At 43.5% G+C, this 26,994-nt stretch overlaps 2 protein-coding genes across 11 annotated transcripts in view; one reads left to right on the top strand and one right to left on the bottom strand.

Annotated features, from left to right (window-relative positions):
* The first annotated feature begins 2,146 nt into the window (after positions 1-2,146).
* Positions 2,147-3,622, top strand: LOC137605640 (rhodopsin). The gene has a single exon (XM_068330304.1). The coding sequence runs from the start codon at positions 2,219-2,221 to the stop codon at positions 3,275-3,277; it is 1,059 nt and encodes a 352-aa protein (XP_068186405.1). The 5' UTR covers positions 2,147-2,218; the 3' UTR covers positions 3,278-3,622.
* Positions 3,623-7,080: 3,458 nt separating this feature from the next.
* LOC137605187 (membrane-associated guanylate kinase, WW and PDZ domain-containing protein 1-like) overlaps positions 7,081-26,994 on the bottom strand; it is a 69,480-nt gene continuing 49,566 nt past the window's right edge. For 9 of the 10 annotated variants that reach the window (XM_068329672.1, XM_068329681.1, XM_068329697.1 and 6 more), the window contains 11 exons: positions 21,930-21,964; positions 19,042-19,297; positions 17,195-17,286; positions 16,318-16,513; positions 15,920-16,222; positions 13,024-13,227; positions 11,775-11,862; positions 11,634-11,694; positions 11,005-11,148; positions 10,753-10,891; positions 7,081-8,263 (listed from right to left, as the gene is read on the bottom strand). In XM_068329672.1, the coding sequence (XP_068185773.1) occupies positions 7,158-8,263; positions 10,753-10,891; positions 11,005-11,148; positions 11,634-11,694; positions 11,775-11,862; positions 13,024-13,227; positions 15,920-16,222; positions 16,318-16,513; positions 17,195-17,286; positions 19,042-19,297; positions 21,930-21,964 (2,624 nt within the window). In that variant the 3' untranslated portion in view covers positions 7,081-7,157. Of the gene's footprint in view, positions 8,264-9,934; positions 10,027-10,752; positions 10,892-11,004; positions 11,149-11,633; positions 11,695-11,774; positions 11,863-13,023; positions 13,228-15,919; positions 16,223-16,317; positions 16,514-17,194; positions 17,287-19,041; positions 19,298-21,929; positions 21,965-26,994 lie in introns of all 10 variants that reach the window. The other variant, XM_068329743.1, reaches the window with a different exon arrangement.

Genomic DNA, 26,994 nt, shown 5'->3' with positions numbered 1-26,994 from the left:
AGACTGCAAAAAAGTTAGCTCAGAGATTTTAGCTGTTTCCACTGAGGAAATGAAGACCACAAACAATTGTTGTTAAGGCCAGAAGTGGAAGGCCAAGAAAAATATCAGAGGCAAAGACGAAAGATATTGAAAAAACGACAAGATGATCTCGCTGCAGACGGTGTCACTCTGCACCCGTCAACAATTCAGCACGTTTTGCACAAAGAGAAGCTGTAGAGCGTTGCAGAAAAAGCCTTTTCTGCACAAACGTCACAAACAGTAGTTTGAAGTCTGCTGAAGCACATGTGGACTGATGAAACACAGATCTGAGTTATTGGGTCAGAACAAGGGGCTTTATGATGGCAGTGAAAGAACACAGCATGTCAAGACAAACACTTGATACCCATAGTGAATTTTGGTGGTGTTCCCATCATGCTGTGGGACTGTGTCCAGTCCTGCTACTGGGAATCCTGTTCAAGTTCAGCTACACCAGCGCTGGACATTTAAATAAGACAAGAACCCAAAACACTGCTCAGAATCTACTCTGGTATTGATGTGAAGGAGCACGAAATGTTCTGGGATGGCCGTTCAGTCCCCAGACCCGAATATGATTGAGAATCTGTAGTTTGATTTAAAGCAGATTGTCCATGCTGGTAACCAACTGAACTGGAGATGTTTAAGGAGGAATGGTCCAAAATACCTCCATCCAGAATAACAGAAACTCAGTGGGAGTTACAGGAAGCATGTAGAAGTTATTTTTTTTGCAAAAGGAGGATCTACAAAATATTGGTGTGGTTTTTTTTCTTTTCTATTGGGGTTCCTAAATTTTTAGACGTCTGCTTTGTTTGGATGCATATTACACATCTTCTGTTAGTCCAATAAACCTGGTTCCACTAATAAAATATTACTGTGTCCATCACAGTTTCTTGATAAATTGAAGTTGTTGATCCAAACACCCAATAATATGTAAAAGGAAAAAATGGAACTAGTCGGGGGTGCCCACACTTTTTCATACCGCTGTATTTGATTTTCCACTCAAAGAGATAGACCAACGTTTTTTTATGTTTGATTTATTAGTCACCAGAAGAAAATCCTAGATTATGTTATTTCTAATGGCTGAACCTGTAATCCAAACAGTGTCTCTTACATCAACTTTGAAGTATTTATCTACATCAGCTGTGACACACAGTATGAGATTAATCCAGAAATCGTGAGGATTTAATTGACTGATACTCTGAAAACTATTTGCTGTTTTTTTATTCATTGAGTCATTTGTTTAATCTTCAAATATGAAGATTGTGTGCCTGTTCTTGTCCTGAAAGAACAATCCAGTTCATAGCTGAGCAAAAAAATGGTCAAAAACTGGAAACTATATTTCCTGAGTTGATTTTTTGTTTTGGTTAAAAACAAGTTCTGAAACCCATCAAAAATCCTTCCAACCTTCTCATTGCGTGTTGGGTCCAATGAACAGTGTGTTTCAGAGCATTTTCGATCATATTTAATTTTGACAGTATTTTTAAAAGCATGTGAGACATTACATGAAAAACTAGACACTTCACATTAAAATAAAGCATAAAGACCGTTAAAGCAGATCTTGAATCAACATCATCCAACTAAACGACAATGACCTGTGTGACATTAAATCCATTACAGACTGTGAGAGTAACACATAAGCCCCAAATCTCTTTAATACAACACCCATTAGGAAAGTGCTGAGCTCTTTACCAACAGCTAAGATGCTCCATCACTCAGGAACACACCTCAGCTCTAAATTCAATGGAGTACAGTGAACAAAGACATGTATAGTAATGGCATGCGGCCAGGGCCACTTGTGAAACTGTTGTAAGTGAAAACACTTTTTTGTTCAAGTGTTTCATTATTGCTTTATTTACTTTTACTCAATGTCTAATTTTCTGTAATTGAATTGTCTGTAAATGACATACAAAATAATCATGGTTTGACTATATAAAAAATAATAATTAGTCATTGGATTGCTCCCTTATAGACTCGGACAGGTGTAACCTTAATATCTTGATGAGTGGTCAGTTCTGTTTGCAGTGGTGGCTGGATTAGATATTAACTGTGGCCTAAATCACTTTATGCTGACGGATTTGGAAAGTGATAATCCAAGGTGTGCCTTTAAAAGCCGGACCTCGGTCCATTAGTCGTAAGGTCCCTTTCCATCGCTGTCCCGAACAACCAGAAGACTCACCGCGACTGACATCGACAAGCCGCAACCATGAACGGCACGGAAGGACCCTATTTCTATATCCCCATGCTAAATACCACCGGCATCGTCCGGAGTCCTTACGATTACCCCCAGTACTACCTAGTCAACCCGGCGGCCTACGCTGCTCTGGGCGCCTACATGTTCCTGCTCATCCTCCTGGGCTTCCCTATCAACTTCCTCACCCTGTACGTCACCATTGAACACAAGAAGCTGCGGACCCCTCTAAACTACATCCTGCTCAACCTTGCCGTGGCCAACCTCTTTATGGTGTTCGGAGGATTCACCACAACGATGTACACCTCAATGCACGGCTACTTCGTCCTGGGACGCCTCGGGTGCAACCTGGAAGGATTCTTTGCCACCCTGGGCGGTGAGATTGCCCTCTGGTCGCTGGTCGTTCTGGCTATCGAGAGGTGGGTGGTGGTCTGCAAGCCCATCAGCAACTTCCGCTTCGGGGAGAATCACGCCATCATGGGTTTGTCCTTCACCTGGATGATGGCCTGCGCTTGCGCCGTGCCCCCTCTGGTCGGTTGGTCTCGTTACATCCCCGAAGGCATGCAGTGCTCATGCGGAGTCGACTACTACACGCGTGCAGAGGGCTTCAACAACGAGTCTTTCGTGGTCTACATGTTCACCTGCCACTTCCTCACCCCGCTTACCGTCGTGTTCTTCTGCTACGGACGTCTGCTCTGCGCCGTAAAGGAGGCGGCTGCCGCGCAGCAGGAGTCCGAGACCACCCAGAGGGCCGAGAGGGAAGTCACCCGCATGGTGGTCCTCATGGTCATCGCTTTCCTGGTATGTTGGTTGCCCTACGCCGGCGTGGCCTGGTGGATCTTCACACATCAGGGATCTGAGTTCGGACCCGTCTTCATGACCATCCCAGCCTTCTTTGCCAAGAGTTCTGCCATTTACAACCCAATGATCTACATCTGCATGAATAAGCAGTTCCGCCACTGCATGATCACCACCCTGTGCTGCGGGAAGAACCCCTTCGAGGAGGAAGAGGGAGCGTCCACTTCCAAAACCGAAGCCTCGTCCGTTTCCTCCAGCTCGGTGTCTCCTGCGTAAACGGGCCGCCGACACAGGCTCTATGATCCGTTACCCAAGAAGAAGACTTCTGCTCCCCCCAGGAAACGACTGAAGGCTAACGTCTACAGAAATAACTTCCTTTTTTGTATTTTTACAAATGAGTTGGTTCAACCTAAAGACAGTTGCAGGAAAGGTCAGCCCATTACAGAGTTTTTCCTGTATGTACAGAATATCCAACTTAATTATCTGAGATTTCTTTTTTCCCCAAGAGGAAAGGGAAAAATATTCATCTTTTACGGTTGGATCCTATATGATACTGGCTTATCTTTGAATGTAGAGGCATGTAATCAAGGCAACGAAAAATAAAACGCACTTTGCAAATGACTAATGCTGTTTTATGTTTTAATTAATTACATTTTGGTTGACAAAATGAGTGTAGTCTGTTTAATCAAATGAATAAATCTGAAAGACCTATTCATAACGCACTCATGTCTCGACTCAATTTCTACTTCTGAGCTTCTATTTTAGCGATTACTGTACTTCTCTTCAGTTATAAAAGAACAGAACTCAATAAGTTGAATAGTGTAGATGCAGCTATAGTAATCTGTAATCTCATTTCTATTAAAGGTCACCTTGGATTTAAAACTTGACCTAACTAAGGGATTAAATCTTTATTAGGGATTGTATACACATGCCGTAACACCAACTTTATGCTGTGATGAACATTAATCTCATTAATATCAGATTGAACAAGATTATTTGGTAACTCAGTTTGGTGTTGTCAAGACAAACCATAATGCATAGTTTATGGAACAGTTCACACTTGTGTTCTTTATTTTCATGATATTACACACTAACAAATCACGTACTGTAATAGTATATTATCTGTATTTGCTAAAGTAGGGTCAATCAAATTCTTACCAGTTCTGATTGACAATGAAAACTGTTACGATTTTAAATATTAAGGGGTATTGATTTAAAATTGTTTTACAGCTAACAAGTTAGCTTTGCTGCCAATCCTTCAACAGTAACAATTTAGTGATGAATGAAAATGATTAGCAAATATGTTTAAATTTTTAAAATGCATTATATGGTTTCACACAAGCCTACAACTCTCATCTAACTCAGATTATGTTGTTTTTTTACACCAGGTCACAACCGTCTCCGCAGCGCTTCATACCTCATACAGAATGTGGCAGAAATAGTTTTTCCATTTGGAAGTGAGCGTTCTTTTTCAGGCTTGGCTGCAGAATAACCATATAATGGTTCTCATGAAGGATTTTGAGGACTATTGAATTTACACAAGCTTATGAATGTTCATAAGTACCTGATGGTTTGTCTACATAGTGAACATTAATTGGAGCGTAAGGATATATCTGCAATGTGATTATTGCAGCACTGAGTGTTTGTAACAGTAAAACGTGCTTTTTGGAGTGATAACGTATTGCTTACCAAACTCACCACCATCCATTCTATAAAATCCAACTGTATTGTACAAATATAAGACACCCATCCAATTGCAAGAGGAATTTAGAACAGTTTTAAGACCACACCACTTTTTTTCTTCCTCGAGTACAGACACTTCCTCCACCGATATTTCAAAAGCTTTTCACGGTGCAGAATAAAACACAGCGCGACCTCGACTGACCCCGTCAGTGTGTTGACGATTTTCAGAAATATGAAATCCTTTTGATTTGTATGGAAAACTTTATTTGATAATAAAAATAGCATTCACAGACTTCTTTGATAGCTACATATACATTGTAATCCATCTCGAGGAAAGAAGCTGGATAAGTCCACATCTACTTGTACTTAGACTAATGTTATGTATAGCTTCATGGGTCAAATAAAGCTATGAACAATGTAGTATTTATATATGCATAGTTGTATATATATTTTTTAATATATATGCATATATCATATCATATATACCATATATGTATATTTACATACGCATACATGCATATGTATACATACATATATAGTATATACATATATGTATATATGCATGTGTATATACATATATGTATATATGTATGCGTATTATATATATATATATATATATATATATATATATATATATATATATGCGCTTTATATAAAGATTGGCCCATATACATGTACTGCTTTTATCAACACAGAGACAACATTTTGTCTGGAGCACATTGCAAGAACTAATGCTTGAAGATCACAGACTGCATACAAGTGCTTTATAATACAAAGGCAGGCTAACGATCAAGAGAGATTTAAACCATCAAACAGTTTCTGATTAACCAAATACAGTCGTTCATTTTAAAATGTCTTTACATACCTGATCCAGAGTAAATCAACATATTTCCCATAAATCATCAGGTCCATTTCAGAGATATAAACACAATATCACATTCCTCACCGTTGAGGTTTTTCCATAAATTTCTCTTTTGTACAAGAAAAAGGCAACATTTTTAATCCTCGACGGGTTCCTAATAGTTTGGATATAAAAAATTAAATTTGAAATGCTTTACATGTGATGGCAAAGGGGTTAAATATTTAAATGTGTTTCTTTTTTTTGTTAATACAGTACCATGGCAACGACAGTGATCAAACGACGCATCGGTTGTGATTTATCCAATATATTTCTAAGTCTCTAATGAAACATAAAACAGAGAATACACATACAACACGTTGTAAAGCAGCAGTCAGACTCCAGTGGTGTGACAGCATGGCTCAGCATGGCAGATTGGTCTTCTGTAGGGGGACGACTACCAGCAACCACGTCAGCTCAGGACCGACGGTTGGTTTCATCACCATGACGACAGGGCTGAACATTTACCGCGGAATCACAGCGCATGTTCCTTATCGATGTATTCTCACTCAGACCTTTCAGATAAAGTGTTTAAACCACACATGCATTTGGACAGGAATAAAATTTCATATTCAGTTATCAAAAACTTACTTCATGGCAGCTTCAAGGTGGTATTCTGGATTAATTCTACATTAATTCTAGCTCTCCGACAATTTTGAAGATCAACAAATTTTAGAAAAACTTTTCCCAACAGAGAATCTGCCACAGCAGTTTCGCTTGTAAAATTATTTTTAGAATCTGACTCCAAGGGATAAACTAAAATCACCTTTGCCAATTTTCACATCGATTACTGTTTGATTGATCATTCTTCAAAATTGCGCGTGTGTGTGTGTCTGTGTCTGTGTGAGTGTGTGTTTAGACAAAGGAGGATAAACTCACACACTTCAAAGATGCAACACCAAAGGTACAGCATGCTTCTCTCAGGTGAAGTGGAATTTCTATCTTGATCTTTAAAGAATATATGAAGCTTGTTCCACATATGTGCTAGATTAAAAATAAATAAAGATAAAATGATTTTTTTTTAAAAAGTCATATATTATATATATTTATCAATCTGCTACCATCAGATCTTAAATTTAGATTTTTTTGCCTCAAGTTCAATTTGACTTTCACAGTTTTTTGTTAACCATCAGTGTGTTGTGCTCTAGTTTATTCAATAAAGTAGTTCAAGAATGTAAAAAAACATCTGAAAACAAGCTTAGTAGTTAGTTACCACAACTGGAAGAGTGTTTCATACCTCTGAGAGAACAAATATTAAGATTCAGCAATGCCTACAAAAAAAGCAATACCACCGATTTTTTTTTTTAAGCAGGCACATAAAATACCTTAACTATTGTACAATAATTCCTGTTTTTGTTTAAAATAACTATAACGATGACAAAACCAAAACCCATATTCGGATTGTAACTCCTGCTGTTTTATGAATCTCTGGATGGAATCACAAGTCGTTGAAGTCAATTAAATTAATCGGTAAACCAGTTGACCAAATAAAGCAATCGAGTTAGTATCCTCAGAAGTCTAATTCCAGTGTATGGTACATAGTCAGAGGAGGGTGATGGGGGTGTTGGGGCTCAGCTAGATGCTGAGGTCTTTTGGGCTCTCTTTGTACAGCCTCCTCTTGGGCTCGGGGAGCTGGTTGGAGCCGTGGCCTGTTGCGTTATTGTTATGGCCCGTGTTGTTGAAGGCAGCATTGTTGTGCGCGGCGTTGTTCTTAATCATGCTGTAGTAGTCCTTCAGTCGAGGCGCCGCTGCGTAGTTCAGCTCGTCCCGACTGTAGTTGCTGTCCGGGGAAGAGTCCCGCTCCACACGGTATCGTCTCTCCGGCGTCCCGTTCGTACGAAATCTCTCAGAGGAAGAGTCTCTCAGGAGGTTGCCGTTCTTCGCCGACCGGTCGTAGGTGCGTCCCCTGGAAAGAGTCGAGGAATCCCCGTTGTTGTTGTTGTTGGTGGCGGTGGTGCGTTCGGGGGTCGCGACCTCCCTGACTCGCCCGGCCACCTGTGAATCCTTGAGGAGTCGCCGCTCATAGAACTTGCGCTCAGGGGTGACGGCGAGGAACCCCCCGTCGTCGTGCTCCCTCTCGGGTGTGCGGTCCCGATGGGCTCGTTCTAACCTGCGGTCCATCGACTTGGCCCTCCGGCGGTCGGGAGGGGAGGCGTGCTTGTTACGAGATGGCGAGCGATCGAGGGAGCCACGGCGGTTCGGACGGAACTTCCTGTCTAGAGTAGAACTGCTGCCTGAGAGCTCCCGCCCCCGGGTTTTCTGGGCAGTCTTCTTCCCCGAGCCGTCCTTCCTCAGAGTCTTCAGCAGTTTGGAGATGCCGCTCTCCGACTCCGACTTCTTGACTTTTCGGCCTCGGCTCTTCTTGTGACCACTGCTGTCGGGGTCGTCTGGAGACTGTTGACGGGGGGAACTTTTGCTGTGACTGTTATTCCAGGTGTGATGATGATCCGGGTTAAATTGAGGGCCCTGGTAGTCCATGTGATCTGACTCGGCCCTGTCCCTGTCCCTAGTCCTGTTCCTGTCTCGGCCACGCACTGCCCCCTCCTGGCGTGATGGTTTGTGAAGGTCTGGTGGGTAACTGGACTCCGATGGGGCGTGATATCTGCTCTGAGGCGGCAGCGTTCTCACTTCCGGAGTGTTTTGTGCCCCGGGTGTGGGAGGGTGCCCGTCACTGCTGCCGTCTGCAGGGGGGGGGGGAGAAGGCAGGAGAGTCTAGTACACAACTTAATAAAAGGAATCAAGCTGAGGAATACTTTCACATCAATGACTCCATGTTTATTATGTTCAGCACACATGACTTCCTTTGATGGGTCATGTGAGCGCTTGCATCAATACATGATGCAAAACTAATCATGCATAAACATTATGAGCTCATTCATATGTTATATACAGAATACAGGGCACCCTCGCTCTTCAACGCTCGCGACTCCACCTCATCCTGGATTTTTGGTTTTGGTAGGCAGTCACGTGATACCGTACACGCATTCTATTGGCTGACGGCATCTGGAAGTGTGCTCCGTTCCGTGAGTCTCGGACTTATGTGACACAAAAGTACTTTAAACAGACGATAAGAGTGGTTTAACCCTTACACTCCTGACCTATTTTGACCGTTTTTTGGTACTTTTGATATTTGTCTCTATATACCACATTAAAAATGAGTTAACATACCCATGCTTGGTATGGTTATATTCAGCACAACTTCAGCTATATGAAGAGATAGTTTTATTTCCCTACAACTTATTATATTGACATATTGGGGCAAAATAGACATAAAGTTAAATTTGAAAATTGAAAAATTGTATTTTATCACACATAAAAACAAAAAACATTGTCATCCAATTGATTTTGAGCTCCAAAAAGGTTTCCATAGGCTTCTAACATAATTATATACAGTTTGTGTCACTTGTGCCACTCTTCAAAGGAGTTTTTCAAAATAAGACAACTTGAAACGTGAAATGCACGAATCACGATGCATGTTTGCATCACACGACAAAATGCACCAATCACGGTACATGTTTGCATCACGTGACAAAGTGCACGAAACGCGAGACATGTTCAGATCACGTGAATACATGCATCACCGCTTGTACGATGGCGACTACATGATTATAAGAAGCAGAGGAGGGTTCATAAATAAATAACTGTAAATAATAAAATCGTCGCTCGATCGTGGAATTCCTTAATCGCGTGTGGCTCCTGGAACGCATTAACGGCGAGGAGCGAGGAGCGAGGAGCGAGGGCGTACTGTACTGTATATCATATACAGTATAGTCCATGATGCAGTCTGGTTGATTGATGTGAAACATTCTGCTGTAAATCACTTCAATATGTTTTCTTTCTAAGGGACTGCAGGTTTGAGACACAAGGCAATGTCAGCCACAACGGTGTTGGAACACATCAGCAAGTGTGTGTGTGTGGGGGGGCAGGGGTTATCGACAACAGGCACCTGGGAAATTATTGGAAAACGAAATGATGAGTTACTGAATGTGCGTCATCGGGAGGAACAAACCAAAAGCACAAGAACAAGAGTGTGTTTGGCTGCAGGTCATCAGAACGAGCAAACGGCTTGCTATGGCGATAGCATGTGGAAAGCAGAGGCAATGGACAGTCCCAGCATAAATATCTGGTGTGGGGGGGTCGCAGAAGGGGAGAGGGTTTTTTTTTTTTGCATGTAAAGTACAGAAGTCAAGTTAATTCAGGCATGATGAGACATAAAGCATGCACACTATGACACCCGTGCGCAAACACATACATAAAGGGATTTAAGTAGGGATGACTTGGAGGGGTGGATAAAATTGAAAGGAAAAAAACGACAGGGAGAGTGGAGCGGGACAGACTTTTTGGCTACAAACCGTGGTTTGATTTTGGCCCATTAGGTAGAAACAGGGCTCTCCCATCTTGTCATTCCTCATTGTACCAACAGCGAGATGAGGAGCCATCATCGCTGAAGAGAGGAGGAAGAGCCCAGCGACAGGAAACAATCAGATAGAAAGAAGGAGGAACACACAGGAGAAAACAAAACAGTCGATAGGCTGTTTTTACACGTCATCTTTACAGAGAGAAGAAGGGGCTGGTAGTGAAGAACAGGAAAATATTACAGTTTGTATTGTATTAAACTAGAAAGTTTGTGTTTTAAGGACACAGACGCCCCAAAACTGGAATGAAACCCTCAATATAAGCAAAGTAGATCCAGATAAGACTGAGCATCAGTGACATTGAATTGATTTCTGTCCAGCGGCATTGGAGGAGCTGCGGATAGACTTCTACCCACTAGATCAGGTATACAGACAAGGGTAACACTATATCCCCCCCCTTTGGCAGGGGCATAACGACATTTAATAGGGAAAGGAATTTCAGAACCTCAAGATAAACCGTAAAGTGATGGTGACAGTTTGCCTCACAGTGTAAAAGGAACGATCCATCAGCAGACGGAACGGCTCTGAGGGGGAAACGTTCATTTACTGCTGCAGAAAAACGTCTGCAGTAACAATAAATAACCTTTAGTGTCAAATATTCAATCATTAATCAATAACTTGGAGCCTCTTCATTCTTATCTTACAAGACTAGAAGTTGCTTTAAATTTGTGGATCAGTGTCTTTCTGTTAATATGAAACTTTTGATCAGTGATGAGACTTCAGTCGACTTGGGGACACTGAACATGTCTCCTTACCATATTCAGGTACAGATCCATCCCCCCGTTTGAGGACAAGCCGTGCCCTCCGACCCCCGTTCTTGATCAGTTCAATGGCACGTGAATGCTTCATGTTCTTTGTACTCTCACCATTAATCTCCAGGATCTCATCCCCCACCTAGAACAAAAAGGCCTGTTATTGCCCGGCGCTCACTAACAGGGGTGTTTCTTCAATAATGTGCAGAGACCAAAACAAGGGTATTTAGATTTAGACTTTTCATGCTCTCATACCCTCATTTTGCCGTTTCTGACGGCTGCCCCATCCTCTGCTAGCCGCAGCACATACAGGTCCATGTTGTATTCACGTCCCCCTCTCAAACTGAAGCCAAAGCCTTTACTGTCCCGTTCCAGGTCCACAGAGTAGAACTCAGCATCCTGGGAGATAAAAGAGAAATTTATAATAATTATATATAATCTAATAATAATAAAGAATAATATACCCATGTCCAGGAGCAACTCACAAATTCCTTTATTTTTGTGAACACATAACTAATATAAATTATGAAGTTTACAGATATTGTATTATAGGGATGTGGGGAGAGCAGAAATCACTGATGTTTCAGCTTCATCATAAAGAAAAAACTTCATACTGAAAGTGGAAAGTGTTTGTTTCCTATGCATCCTGAATTAGGTCGTTTAATATCTTTATAAGGTTCTCTTCTTCTCTTTTTCATTAGGGGTGACTTTGCAGAGCATCTTTTCAGACACTGCTGCCAAACTGACTTTTTTTTCCCAACCTACAGTATGTCAGCTTTAAAATAATGAATCAGCGCTGCTCTTCCTTTTTTCTATACTAATGGACTAAAATATATTACAATCAAACTCATGCTAACAAACTGCCTCCAATGTGAGACTCTTACCTGTGATGTCTGAGTTTGTGTCGGTGGGGGAGGAGGGGCTCCTTTTGACTTTGAATTATTCCTTCAGAAAACAGAAACTCATATGAATACACATATTATTGTTTTTAAAGAATGCAGCATCAGGACCAACGAACGCCGTACCGAGACTCTGTGGACTGGTGAGGCGTGTGCGTGGTGGTGATGGTAGCGATCTTCTCAGCGTTGGTCAGAAGAGAAGCATTGGAAGATTCTGGAGAAAAACACAGAAACGTGAAATACAAAAAAATAATGAATCTACAGTTAGGAAGCAAACATCTTTGGTAAACGCGTTCGTCCACATCCGTGGTTTGAAAAGGCGCTCGGAGAAACAAAATGCTGCCGTCCAGTCGGCTCTCCTGAGACGCCCACGGAGTACTTTACTCCACCTGATGCTAAGTGTGTGTGATGTTGTCATCTACAATTTGTTCATGGACAGCACCGAGCCCAAGGGCAGGAAAGAAAAACACTAAAAAAACTAACAATTATGACCTGTAATGATTTACTCTGTGTGAAAAGAAAAAAATACCAGCTTTCTCTGGCCTTTGCTCTTATGGACGGTGAAAACTAACGCATACATTAATGCTGGCAGGACCATGAACATCACCTGACTCATTCATCTCTTGATTAATGAGTTAATATAATAACATAATTAATAGTTAATATAGTTAATATAAGTTAATATGATAATAATAATACAGTTAATAGTATATAATATAATAATCTAATATATAACATTAACTATTCATATTATATTATTAAGTTAATATAAGGAGTTAATATATCCCCTCACCACCTCCCTGTCATGCTGTAGCCAAGCACAACATTTGAAATAAGAATACGGTCAAACTATAAATGTCAGCATCGCTGCATAATGAGGCCACGTAGAGTTTCCAACCTGGCGTTGTGCACATGCATGCAGAATGGTTGGAGTCTTAATTAGGCTTCATTATCTGTGTCTGGGGATGTTTTTGCAGCAGAGATCTGCTGCGTTTCTGCCGGCGGACCCGGGAACAACCACCCTCCTCACAGCACTCCATATATTTTACTTTAACTATGAGCTTTGGGTTGAAAACTGTTTGTTCTGCAGTATTACGCAGCTCTACTTCCTCTCCTAAGCCAGCTGAAGAGATTAACACCAACGGCAAGCATGTGTGAGTCTGAGCGGCAGTTTTTAATCCTTTTCAACTGACAAGAACAAATTCTGAGGCATCGAGCAAAGAAAAGCGGGATGATTGAGACGCTACGGTGGTTTTTAGGGGCAACTTCACCTCCTCCACTCAACCCCTGCAAACCAAAGTGACTGCTTCCTGAGTGGAAGGAGTCCCAGAACGAGTCACAGCACGCCATGTGAAGCAGAAGTCAAAGGCCTTACCATCACCTGGTATGATCCTGAGCGAGACGGTGTTCCCGGCCTCCTTGATCAGGTTGACGATGTCAGAGTGGGACTTGTTGGTGATGGAGCAGCAGTTCACGGCCAGAATCCGGTCCCCCACCTTCAGCTTCCCACAGCGGTCTGCCGGGCTGCCCTCGATGATGCGCCCAATTTTATGAGGCATGGCCACACAAGCGTTTCCAGCTTTTTGTGTGTGTGTGTGTTAGCATGTGTATTCATGTGTATTATGTGAGTTAAAAAATGTATAAGGAGGTCGGTTAATTGTTGTATTTGTGTTGGATTTTGAAGAAGAATGTAGAGAAAACAGACAGAAAGAAGTGAAAAGTCAATTATACAGATTACCACACAAATAATTCCTACTTCAGTGTACATCCGCTAGTCGGCGGATGGATACGACATCAGTGAGACCGGATCTCGTTCTTTACCACATGTTGGTGGATGGATACGACATCAGTGAGACCGGATCTCGTTCTTTACCACATGTTGGCGGATGGATACGACATCAGTGAGACCGGATCTCGTTCTTTACCGCGTGTTGGCGGATGGATACGACATCAGTGAGACCGGATCTCGTTCTGGTTGGTGGAGTAAAGACGTAACTCGTGTGTTCTCCTGACTTTTGTGTTTCTTTTCATTCTTTATCATTGTTTACATAACTAATATATAATTAATTATACACAGGTAAAATCTGAATGTCTTTTTTTCATTATTTAATTGGTTTGGGACTTGTACAAGACTGAAACTAAAATAATTTTAGTTATTTTATTGGGGAAATATTTGACTTATGAGTTCGGTCACGGAACGGATTAAACTCTTATCTGGAGGTACGACTGTCCTGCCAGAAATACACACGAATACCTCAGTTTGAGTGAGAGTGTTCAATAATAAGTATCGGCTGTTCTCCTAACCCCCCCCTCCATCTTGCTCCATATATCTCTGCTGCTCCCTTTCCTTCCCCTCCCATCCAGTGTTTGTACAACATCTCATTTCTCAGCTGCCCTCCCTGTTTGTGATTGAAGGATGTTCTTGTACCCTGTCGCTCTCCTCTAAGTTATGATATATGAGAGAATGCCAGGCGTGGCAAGTATGCAAGATTTAATGCTCAATCTACTAAAGACAACGCCGACCCGGGGTCATAATGGAACGGGATGAGAGGGAGTGGGTCTGGGTGTATGGATACCGCTGAAACGACAAACATCTATTAGTCCTGGAGGAACGCTGAGAGCCCAGTCTGTTTCCTTTTTGTCTTCCTTAGAGCCATAAATGTCCCTCCATCATGTTTCAGATCATTTGTCACATGGTTGGAAACCATTTTGGAGCGAAAGACCTCAGGATCAGATTCCGGATCAGCACATTTTAAAGCACAGGGTCCATTAATCTGATGGTAACGAGGGCAGTGATGGTGAAGCAGAAAGAAAAACACCAAGGTCAGACACGAGGGAGCGTTCAGACGGGGGTGTTGACCGGCACCTTCGCCGGTATTAATATTAATAAAAACATTAATTAACAACATTAATTCTTGCGTTTCATGGGAAATGGGATCAATGAAATTATCGGGGCGGTCAGCGTGGCTAACGGCTCATCCGTTCTGACGACACGCCACAGTCCATCTCCATAATGGCCGACTCTACACGGGACCTTGGCGTGACATTGGTTTAAAAAACATCCATCAGGCGAAGGTTAATGCAAGTTTGTTGGAGGAGGACGTCCACCATTCCTCATCAATGCCTGAGTAACTTTATTAAATGCTATTCTGCTGCTTTGCGGCGATACGTAAACGCTACGGACAGCCGCGGACGTGAGCTATACGCTGACTGAAACATTCGGGGGGGGGGGGCTGCTGGGAGGCGTGAATCTGTGATGATGGTGTTTGTGAGGGAAATCTGCAGGGAGCCTAATCCTGTGGGAGAGATTTCTTCATTCTGAAGCTCATGAATGTTGGTTTGTGACCTCAGTTCTAGGGCGTCGAGCTCACCGCTGTCAGATCGCACTGCCTGGTATTCATCCGTTGGAGGAGGCTTAAAATAGAGCCGTCATTTTTACTGCATCAACTATATTCTCTGTGGAGCTGGAAGAAAACCTTCAATGTAATTCACAAAAGTAAAAATATGATGCTTGAGTATTTTCTTTTTTTTCGCTTGCATCTCGTTTGTTTGCGTGTGTGGGCGGGTTCTAGTTAGACAAGGTCAGATTGGCGGGATTATGCATGCGGGACGCTGGTCATGTGATCTGTGTGGACCTCCTGTCACTACCGCTGCTGCAGCCACTGTGTCATGTGCAAATCATCAATAAAAATAACTATGAATATAATAAATATATCCATTGATTAATCCGTCCTTCCATTTTCTGGTTCTTTTGGCTCCCTTTTATGAAATTTATGAAATCACATCTTCAAGATTTATTGTGATAAACAGATTTTTTTCCCCCAAAGCTTCTTGTTTTTGACAATGTGGAAACAGATGTTCTGGTAAAAGTTTTTAATCACTTGTAGAAACGCTTTGACACAAGTTTTGTTGTGAACTGTTTCAGTGTCTCTGTCTGCTTATTTTTTTAGCATTTTGGTTTGAGACCAAAAAAAATCTTTTTTAAAGTTAGTTGTGCTGCGGTCGAGAGAAAGTTACAGTATGTTCTGCACTATAAGGCACCTAAAAGCTTTTCATTTTCTAAAAAACCAACAATGCACTTTATAATCCAGTGTCTTTTATATATGAAAAACGTTTTTAAATAGGCCAGTCATTGAAGGTGTGCCTTATAGTCCAGAAAATACTGTAACCACAGAACAAAATAATTTCACAATAAAGGCACCAAGGTAGATTATAAATCCCCCCACAATTGGAGATTATTTGAATCCCCCCCCCACGTTTGCCCCTCTTACCGAAGGTGGTGTTGGCGTCGGGTCTGGAGACCGACGACACGATGACGAAGCCGAAGCCCTCGTTCTCGCCGCGCTGAATCTCCACGTCGTACGGCTGCAGGGAGGCGGGCACCACGGCGCTGCCGCTGCCACCCCCGCCGCCGCTGCCGATGCCGCTGGTGGAGCCGCTGCCGGAGCTGACGGTGTTGAGCGAGTTCTGGCTCCCCTGGGGGGTCCGTTTGCCCTCCGTCAGGCTGGGCGCCTGGGTGCTGCTGTGGTGAGAGGAGGCCGGCGATGGGGGGACGTCGCCTTCACCTTTTGACCCTGAGGATGAGGGGGGGGAGAACTCGCCGTTAGATGAAAGATTCTCATGCTTTTATATCCGTTAACGGAAAAACAAGGTGTTAAACCGCCGTCACCTCCGTATCCGGGGGCCTTCCGTCTCACGGTGAGGTTGACGTGACCCTGTTTGGCGGCTTGTTGCATCAGCTGGACCACCAGCTGGTGAGACTTCCCCACCACCGCCGTGCCGTCCACACAGATGAGCTCGTCGCCCGACCGCAGGCGGCCGTCTTCATCCGCCGCGCCGTACTTCACGATGTGCCCTATGTAGATCTGGAATAAACCAGCACACACACACACACACACACACACACACACACACACACACACACACACACACACACACACACACACACACACACACACACAATGCATGATGCCATAAAATGCTGTAAATCCCAGTCAAATTAATGGGAATAAATCATCTTCAGATTGTCGTTCTGGCTAACTGGGAGTCATTAAAACTGCAGGACACAAACAGGAGGACAGTGTCTCTTTGTGATTTATCTATTTTTGATTCATGTGTTGAATTTCAGAAACAACATTCAGATAAATAAAGAGAGCCTACCGGGGCCGTGGGGATACTTCTATGTGTTTGGTATTGTGTAGGAGTGTCCGCACAACTAACACCCAGCATTTCTCTGGCACAGGTACCAGCCGCTCATGTTTTATTAGCCTCTTTTATAAGATATCATTCTCCATTTTTTTAAAAGATAAATATATGAGCACAACCAGAGGGGCGGGACCTCGGCTTCTCTTCACACACTGTTTATATGAGACTCCAGAGACAGACTGATGGTTTAGGAAAAATAGATCCAGAAGAAAAGGCACGAAAAATAAAGATAACAGTTTGAGAATTTGGAATTTTACAAAAAATGATGAGCAGCAGAATATTCTGTATGTCCATTCAGTACTGTGATAGAAATCTTTTAATGATGAGGAGGGGGTACTTACAGGCTCCCCAGGTTCGTTTCCTCCTAAGATACGGAAGCCGAAGCCGGTGTCCTTCCGCCAGAGGAAAATGTCCTGTTCCTGACAGTCCGGCACTGAAACACACAAGAGAAAACTAGAACACTCTGGCCAGAGACGCAGAAATCCCTGAAACATGAAAAAAGGTGAATGTGTGTAAAATGTGTGCCTAAAGACGTATAACTAAGCAAACTGAAGAAAATAATTTAAAGATGCACAACTTTAGGGTCAAAAAAGTATGAAAGGGTTTGGAGGAGCGTTTGCATCCCCCGCCTCAGCTTCTTCCTCAACCCGAGGATTCACTGCCGAGGAATTGGACTCCATTTATTACTAACACACATATTAGTTCACATCGATGGATTTGTAGCCTCACTTTCTCCCTTTTTCCCTTCTACTTCCCATCATACACACACGGACACACACACGGACACACACACGGACACACAAGCACACAGAGGATCGACGCAGCATCACCTGAAGGAGGAGCTTTACATGTGTTTCAGTTCCACTGACACTGGATCCTCAGCGGATGCTCACAAATTCAAAAAAACATGGCAGCAAACACACAAATGCGTATAAACAGACTAAAAACATGGACGTCTGCGTCGCTCTGTGCCTCCTTCACTCGTTCTTCCTTCATTGTGTTTCCCTTCCACCCCCACAGACTTAAAAAAAGGGGGGTGCAGCTCCTTCAAGGGTTATCAAACAGCTATACCAATCAGCTTGAAGCATCCCTCAGTTAATATTTAATCAGCAGCAGCCCTAGATTCTTCCAGCAGACATGATTAGTAACAACCCTGTAATGCACGGCAAATCTGGCCGGCAACAATCACCGTGTGACAAAGTTAAGGCATCAGGGTTTGTTCTCGTACCTGCACACGCGTGTGACATGTTTTCCCTTTAAAAGATCACAACCAGTAGAAAAAGACAGCAGGAGATCTGAATCATGTCATCATGTAATTCAAACCAGAGCAACCAGATTTAAAGTTTCTCCACTTTCTTGTCAGCTCTTTGGATAAGAAACAACATAATAAATGGTTTGACACCCCCGCTGTGCTTCCTATGAATAATGTAGGGACAGAAGATGTGAAGGCTCAGAGACGCTGCCAACTTTCTTCTGTTCCAGTTTAGGATTTTGATGTCAGATGAGATGTCTGGGTGTTGATAATGTAAAGTGGTCAGTTTTTTATAAATGACATTAAAACGTGTGTGTGTGTGTGTGTGTGTGTGTGTGTGTGTGTGTGCTGGCTGATATGGAGGGAAATACAAGTGCACATACACACATAAACAAAATCCGTTCAATGCAGGAAAGTTGCACCTTTATTCCATGTATGAATACATGGAATAAAGGTGCAATAGCAGCAAAGATTCTCTAATCCAGCTGAAGGAAGACCTGTGTTTATGCTGGCGTTGCTCTTTAACACTGAATAGTGCAGCGTAATCCAGCCTGTGTTTCATTTCAGATTAGGTGCCAATATGTGTTGAGCACTAAATGCTCCAAGAACGCTGGTTCCATCTTGACAAAGATCCTAGTTCGTGTTGCCGAAGCCATCGTTGGCTTAAAGCAAAACATTCAGAAATGTTCATGTTCGCATGAGTGATTACTCTGTGGGCAGAACACTGAGGCAACATTCCCAATATGAATGATCTGAGGCCTCGTTTTATTCATTTCCACCCATCAGTTAATCCCCAATCATACAGTAAACCTTTTAGAATGATAATTAGAAGAAGACACAGAGCTAGAAACCAGACTCACACCATTTTCAGACTTATCAAAACTTATTTCTACTACAGAACCTTTAAATTCCTCAAATGGGAGGGGTCACACTCACGTCGGCTCTCATACATGCTCCTGGACTGCGCCCAGATCTTAAAGGGGTCCGGCTTCTTCTGGAGGGTAAGGGTCCCATCTGCTGGGTCCTGGGGAGGCAGGCCTGGCAGAGGATGGGTGGGGGCAGCAGGTGTGGGTGCGACGGCCTCGCTGGGCATGACCGAGGGCGGGTGGCTGGGGGAGTCGGTGTGGGCGCTGCGGTGGCTGCACACGCTGTGCTGGGAGCTGCTCTGACTGTCCTTCCTCTCTAACTGGTGCTGGGGGGACACAGAACAGAGGAACATGAGTGTATGGGATGGGGGTGTATGGGATGGGGGTGGATAGGGGCATATTGGCAGAGGGCAGAGAGAGGGGGGGGGAGAAGAAAAGCAGTGAGTGATAGGTGAGTCAGAGTGAGGACACAATGACGGGGGACAGATTGAGGGTGAAAGGTGGGATGAGAAAGAAAAACATCCAAGGTCGGCTTTTTTTAGACGCTACAGAAGAAGCTCTGATAAAACATGTGCTGTGTGAATGTGAGTAAAAATGGCTTTGTTTCCATGGTTGCGAGACAAAGACAGATTGTGAGGGAGATTTAATGAATAAAGTTGTTGGCGTTCAGGAATTCATCGTGCAAATAGTCCAGCGCTTGTAGAGAGGATCAAGGTTGGACTCCGTTTAAAGAGAAATCTGTGAAAGAAAAATCCTGATGGGTGGGAGGGAAGTTCTGACTGTTAACCACGTAAAAAAAAAGGTTTAGCATTTAAATTATTATTATTATTATTATTATTATTATTATTATTATTACTATGGGTTACTAAACCTGGCTTGAAGTCAACTTTGGTGTTAATCCTAACCCTAACCTAGGCTAACCAAATCCGAATTTACCCTAACCTAATCTAACCTTACCTAATTTAGGCTAACCTAATCCTAACCCTCCCTAACCTAACCCTAATCTCGACTAATTTACCCGAACCTAATTTAACCTAACCCTAACCTAATTTTGGCTAACCAAATCCTAATTTACCCTAACCTAACCCCAACCTCAATTAAACTACCCTAATCTAACCTAACCTAATTTAGGCTAACCTAATCCTAACCCTCCTTAACCTAACCCCAACCTCGAGAAAACTACCCTAAGCACGACCCCCCCATCTATATTGTTCAATCATCTCTTTAAGGCCTGGTATTGGAATCTGATTCTAAAACCCAAGACTAGACGTTATTATTTGCACAGCTTGGTGACAAATGAGTCTCCCTGATGAACTGCTGCTGCTGGAAATGAAACAGTGTCATCATGACAACAAAATCACTTCAGTTTGACTTGAATAACAAACAGGGAATTAAACAGGAAAGAGCGTCTCCGTTCACACGCCGCCTGATGAAGGGTCAACTATTCCAACGGAGCTTCTTAATGAGGATGCAGCTATGCCAAATTGACTCATTTGATTACTGCATCCTTGCTTAATGGGGGAGGACAGCGGTCTCCCCCATGCACATGAGAGACCACTAGCGTTTATTTAGTCTGAACTGGAGGCGAAACGGTCGTTCTGGGCTGACAGGAAGTGGCATGCAGGCTGACATTTCACTGACGAAACACGGCGAGGTGAAAACCGGCTCCTCCTCGCAGGAAAAGCGATTGGAAGCGACAGTCAGGCGGTCGCAGTCGACCTCCCCTGACAACCCCAACACCCCCCCAATTCACCAAGACATGTGACCTGAATAGGTAACAGCCAGAGTCCTGACTGAGACCATTTCAAAGCGATGCTAGCATTTAGTCCGCTGAGGGGTGTGTGTGTGTGTGTGTGTGTGTGTGTGTGTGTGTGTGTGTGTGTGTGTGTGTGTGTGTGTGTGTGTGTGTGTGTGTGTGTGTGTGTGTGTGTGTGTGTGTGTGTGTGTTTTCCCTCACTTCTGTGGTAAGAATTGAACCAATCAGTGACCTTGCATGAGCTTGTCCAGGGTATAGCTGTAACTCCAAGGCTCTCTGGGGGTGAATTAGGGTGACAGTAATTGATATTTGTGGGGGCATTTCCTCTCAGATTGTATTGATTTTTTATCTAGTTGAGGTAAGTTTTAAAAACGAGGCCGTCGCTCTTTAAACTTATGAATAACCGCATCCCCTTCAGAGATTCTTGCTCAAAGAGCTGCTTCTTTCCAGCCTCGTGAAGACAAAACACACGTTGGGTGAGGTTAGCGTCAGTCCACGAAATATAAATATATATATACAGTATATCCAAGACACTTTTCTCAGCTTCACGTTTTCTGCGTTCAGGTTAGCTGACGTGTTCCAGCCCGAATCAGAGCGTCGGGTCTGGTTCTTCTCTGGTCTTTACTGCCTGTTTCTTCCTTATCCATCACGGCGATGGGTTTGCAATCTGCTTCTCCAGCTCCTCCAGCCTCCCGCCTGCTTCCATCACCGCTCACGTTGCTGTCGTTGCCCCCCTTTCTCCCTGTCTGTTAACCTCAGCGCCTCCTCCATCTGGGGGCTATTATAGTGATTCACTGTTATGGGGCAAACTATCCCAACACCGGTCTTGTCTTTGCCTTTCCCTCTGTTTCTGCCCCCCTCCCTTCCCTTTTCCTTCCCACCCCAGCAGCTGGCCGCTGTTGCTCCGTTCAGCTCAGGCTACGCTCCATCAGTCACAGGATGGCAGAAATAGCAGGAGTGGAGGGATGAAGGGAGAAACGGGGGGTGTATAGTGGGAGAACTGTCAACACGAGGAAGAGGAAGAGGAAGAGGAAGAGGAAGAGGAAGAGGAAAGCTAACGGGGAAGTGGACGTGTCAGACTGAGTGAGGGAGCAGGACCAGGGGCAGCAGGGAGTCAGACGTCACATCTGGGTGTCGTTTGTTATTTAGGTAGAAGTTTTCTCCCCAAGCGGAGCTGAAGGGTGGAGGATGGAGGTACTCACCACCAGCTTCGGACTCCTCTTGGCTGGCACCACTCCTGCAAAACACCGGCAGAGAGACAGAGAGAGCATTAATGACCTGCTGTGCCCCCCCCCTCGTCTCCTTGGATCAAAAACAGTCCAGGATGGGGAGGATGAGGAGGAGGGAATGGACACTGCTTCCCGCTGCAGATCCCTCTCCTCTTCCTCTGTGTTGCGTTCTCTTTCTGGTCGACGTTAATCCAAGTGACCCCCCCGCCCCCCCCTGGTGCCGTATCCCACCCCAGGCGTCGCTCTCATCCGTGATGTTTTAGAAGAAGAGCAACAGATCCATCGGAATCAGAACCGGCTGTCCCCGGACAGCCAAGAGCGCCCCCCTCCCTCCCCAAAACGCCTCTGACAAGCTGCTGGGCATCTGGCTCAAACTCTCCAACTGCCAGCGAGAAGCATCTCACAAAGAAAGCCTGCGCCTGTGCCTCGCTCTGAGAAACTACGAGCTGCTTCCTCTCCTGACTTCCTCCAAGCTCACATTGAGAAGCTGATCTCCTCTCTCTCCGCCTTTCCTCCCTCGTCCCCCCCCCCTCTTTGTGCATCACAGCTTGTTCTCCTCCCACTGGACTCCCTCTCCCCCCCCCCCCCCTCATGCCCGTTAACACACTGTAGAGTCACTAAGAAGATCAATCTTATTTGCGCTAATGAAATATTAACACTGGGGGAGGATTCACATCGTACCAGTGTGGGGGGGGGGGTCATCTCCACTCCCACTTTAACCACTTTATTCTCACATCCATCACAACCCAGCTACTCATTCATCACACAGATCCCTCAACCTCAAAAAGACCAACATGGAACCTTTTCAGGATCCAGTCTTTACCCCCCCCCCCCCTGCACCCAGAGCAGTCACCACTTTCCATGAGGGCACTTGCCATACATCATCCTTTATTAGGAGGAAAACTGGAGTTCAATGCATAAATAATGTGAGAGGAAAGAGCGGGACAATGACTCGTAGTTGCCACGGCGATCACGGTGGCGTTCTGTGTATATGAAGGCAGCAGTCTGCCTGAGGACTGAGCTGCAGATCATTTACATCAATTCTTGATATTTGATCCATTTTCATATCCTTTTATTTCATCTATAAGGACCACAGAAATGTATTCTTCACACGTGGTGCTGAGCGTTTGCAGACGGTACCTACGGGAAGCACCAGTGTAACGCCGCTTTGACATGCAAGCATCCATTTGAGCCTCTTTCTGCTGCATTGGCAAAAAAATCATTAAATGTTAAAACTCTCTGTTGCTGCAAAGCCCCTCTCTCTACACGATTCATAATTCATCCTCCCTATTTTCCCCCCTCCCTCTCTTTCTCCCTCCAATAGATTATGGGGTGCCAGCTACTGGAGCAGGTGAAAATCTTGGCCGCTGTGTGTGTGCGTGTGTGTGTGTGTGTGTGTGTCCCAGGAGCCACACAGACTGTGAGGTCAAAAAGATTCCTTCACTTTCCAACAACCTCTGTAAATGTTCAAAGTGGCCGTGCAGCAGCACCAACAGCATCAAGCACAAAGAAATGTAATAAAATTACGCCCATATGGTCGATAAATTTGTCAAGGCACTTCATAAAAATTCACGTCACTGACACACTTTGACCCCCACCCCCCGACTCCATTCGTCTCCAACATTTCACAAAGGAATAGACGATTTACATGCTGCAACGGTGAGAACCCCCCATGCATGAAGCCGTCTGTAAAATGCTTTAATAAATGCTTTAACGCCTCGTGGCGTCTTTGATGCAGACGTACGGCGTTCTGGGCTGATTGAATCCGGCTCGATGTAACATTCATGAGCCGCTGGAGCTCGGCTGCAAGAAGTATGCACGTTTGCATGTTCTTGCACACGTGCATACTGTATAGAATGCATGAATTCATGCATGCAATACAGGTTTAATATCAGCAGGTATGCAAGAAGTCCAAGCATTGATGGTGTGCAGAACAGATGACAAACTTGGACCTACTTGTATTTCCATTAATCATTTTTTATTCTACTCTGATCACTGAGGATGCAACATTAGCATAAAAATCCTGATTCTATTAATACCCATGCACTCTTCTATCAGTCACTGTGTCCATTAGGGTGAATAAGAGCAAAGCAGACAAATTGGAAGTGAAATGGAGAGCTGTCAGTTGTCTCACAATCCAAACTCTCTCTGAGCATCTATTGGTCTTCACAGAAGACGAATAGGTGTGTCGGCGACAGTTACAACAAGGAAAGTCGCTGAACAGCACTAAAAGGGGGGAGGCATTGATACATGTGCATTATCAATCAGTATAATAAGTGAGTGAAGTGTGTGTGGTGGTGTGAGTCAAACGTTCCTTATCTTCATTAGCCTTTAAGCAAACAAAGAAAGATTGAGGGTTTTTTTGGAAGAAAAAAAAACGACATATGCAAACAGCAGATTTCACTGGGGAGCGTTGGAACTGTGTGGTGACAAATGTGAGCATAAGTGTGGGGGTAGTCTCTCTCTCTCTGAAAAACCACAAGCTTTTCAAAGTGATTCTTTTGCACAAAGAGGAGACCATTATTTCAATACGATGATGGAGCCGTGGCCTTGGTGTCTCACACAGAAGCATCATCCAGGATTTTCTCATATACGTCTTAGAAACCAGGCAGATTAAATCATGTTTTCTTTCATTGAGCCAAGCCCGTAAACATTTGTCCTCCTTTTACTTATTTTTTCATCATCTCCTCCTCTTCTTAATTATCCCATCACGCTGACCTTCATCATCTGTTCCCACCATATTTTATTCCTCCACGACGTTCAGTCTTTCTCTCTGTTTCCACTGCCTCTCGTCTTTTCTCTTCTGTCTCTCGGGGGACAGGAGCACTGTGCACGATTGTCATGGCAACAATAGTGGAAAGACAAGATGGAGGAGCCATGACTAGTCTGGCCTCCTTTTTCAGGTAAATATTTGCACAAGCAACTGCTTGGAGAGCAGAAATGGATCACACTTCCAATTCATCTCATCTCCTGTGCCGCGTGATTCAATGCAACCATTAACTACAGATAACAACCATTACTTTCATGTTAGGAAATGTCCATAAAGTGTGCAGAGGGTTTCCTTTCAGTCCTCCTTTATCACCACAACCTGTTCTACTCGTCTTTTTCCAGTTGTGTAAAATTGCACGTTGCCATTCGCCTTCAATCGAGGTGCTTGATGAGAACAGAACTAAAAGAGAAACCATTTGTTGGGCGATGGAACAAACCAACATGTGTGTGTGTGTGTGTGTGTGTGTGTGTGTGTGTGTGTGTGTGTGTGTGCTCACATTGGAGACGATGCTCGGCCATTTCCGGCAGCATGAAGGTAATGGCAAGGAGTGTCTGAAAACACTAGTTTTTATTTGTGAAGCTTCACAACTCACAGCACACACACACGCACACGCACATGCACACGCACACGCACGCACACACACACACACATCTGAGGTGAAGAACATGCAAACCGTTCAACATAAGTAGAGAATGAAGAATCAGCCCGGTTTGGAAAAGATGGCGTCTTTCTTTGCACATGTAATAATACAGACGATGTAATCTGTATTCCAGAACGGATTCTGGTTCATTTTTCCTTTATTACAGACAGATGGATGAATAACTAATAAACTATTAAAGCTCTGTCTGCTTTTGTTTCTGCTGTTCTTTATGAACCCATCTCCTCCTATAAACTCCATGTTAACCCAACTCTCACACTCTCTCCTCTGATTCTCCACGATTCCTGATTCTCCTTTTCCATCATCATCCATTCTCTCTTACTGGTCTTGACTCACTCCTCCCATTAGCGCTGTTGTTGAACGATTATGCTCTAGCTGCTAGCGATCAATGGAAAGGTCACGGCGTCATTATAAGGAGAGAGACGAGTCCCAACAACCGCTGCTGTCGAGTCCGGTGTAACGAATGATTGTTTTGGATGCTGTTTAATTAGACCGTGATGTATCATTCAGATTCTTTTTTGCATTTAAAATGAAATATGAAAATCACAATTTTCCATAAAGTAAAGTGAACAACAAGGATCTTGAGATCACAAAAGGGCAGCGCCACACGTCTGAGAGGCTGCAGGTGGAACGTGTTTGGCAGTCATTTCTGACAGTCCTGCAAACAATTTATTTATAGTATTTATTTTGACACGTCAATGAGAAATAATACAGTAGTTTCCGCACTATAAGGCGCACCTTCAATGAAAGGCCTATTTTAAACCTTTTTCATATGCAGATAAACCTCGGTTTCCGACCACAATCCGTTCCTGAAGGCTGTTCGAATAGCAATTTGTTCCAATTCCAAATACATTTTTCCCATTACAATTAATGTAAATGGTCTTAATCTGTTCCAAAACGCTAGAAAAAGACCTTTTTTCAACATAATATGTCATTTCATAATGTCATTTATACATCAAATTGTATAGTAATGACACTTATCAAAGAAAAATAAAAGAAAGAAGCAAACACAAGAAAGAAAAGAAAGAAAAAAATATCGATGTAATCAGGTTAGCCTAAGGTACGGGTTACCGTCGTCTTTAGGACAGAAGTTTACGGTACCGTAACTCGTACCGTAGGCAATGGAACGCAGAGTAAATGAAAAATTATTGAATACAGTAAACTAAAATAAAAAGCACATTACCGTCACATTTTCTCTCCACTTTTCTCGCCTTTATCGCGCTTGGAGGCGAGAAAAAGGCGTTTGTTTCGCGTTCGACTTCCAAATTTTGTTCGACAAACAAAATTCCGAATTTTTTTGGTCGAATTCCGATTTGTTGGATGTCTAAAGTGTTCCAAAACCAAGGTTTGGTTGTAGAAGGATTATAAAGTGCACTGTTGGTTTTTGACTAAATTAAAGGCTTTCAGGTGCCTTATAGTACGGAAAATACTGTAATCTTAGGGTCTTTTCACTCCAAACTGGAGGTGAAGTAAATCTAACTTAAATAACTTAAGTACGGTCTTTTCAAAATAAAGTCACATCCTCCCAAAAAAATAAAGACAGCCCATAATGAAAGCAAACATGAAGACTGACGGAGTCTCTGAGGTCCACTTCATCAACATCTGTATTC

The sequence above is a fragment of the Antennarius striatus genome, chromosome 2, assembly GCF_040054535.1.
Source record: "Antennarius striatus isolate MH-2024 chromosome 2, ASM4005453v1, whole genome shotgun sequence".
Classification (NCBI taxonomy): domain Eukaryota; kingdom Metazoa; phylum Chordata; class Actinopteri; order Lophiiformes; family Antennariidae; genus Antennarius; species Antennarius striatus.
Note: the sequence above shows the minus strand (reverse complement) of the source record. Positions and strands in the feature narration are given on the sequence as shown.

What these genes read in the sequence shown, in the direction of transcription:
- LOC137605640 (XM_068330304.1), top strand. Translation starts at nt 2,219, where the DNA reads ATGAACGGCACGGAAGGACCCTATTTCTATATCCCCATGCTAAATACC.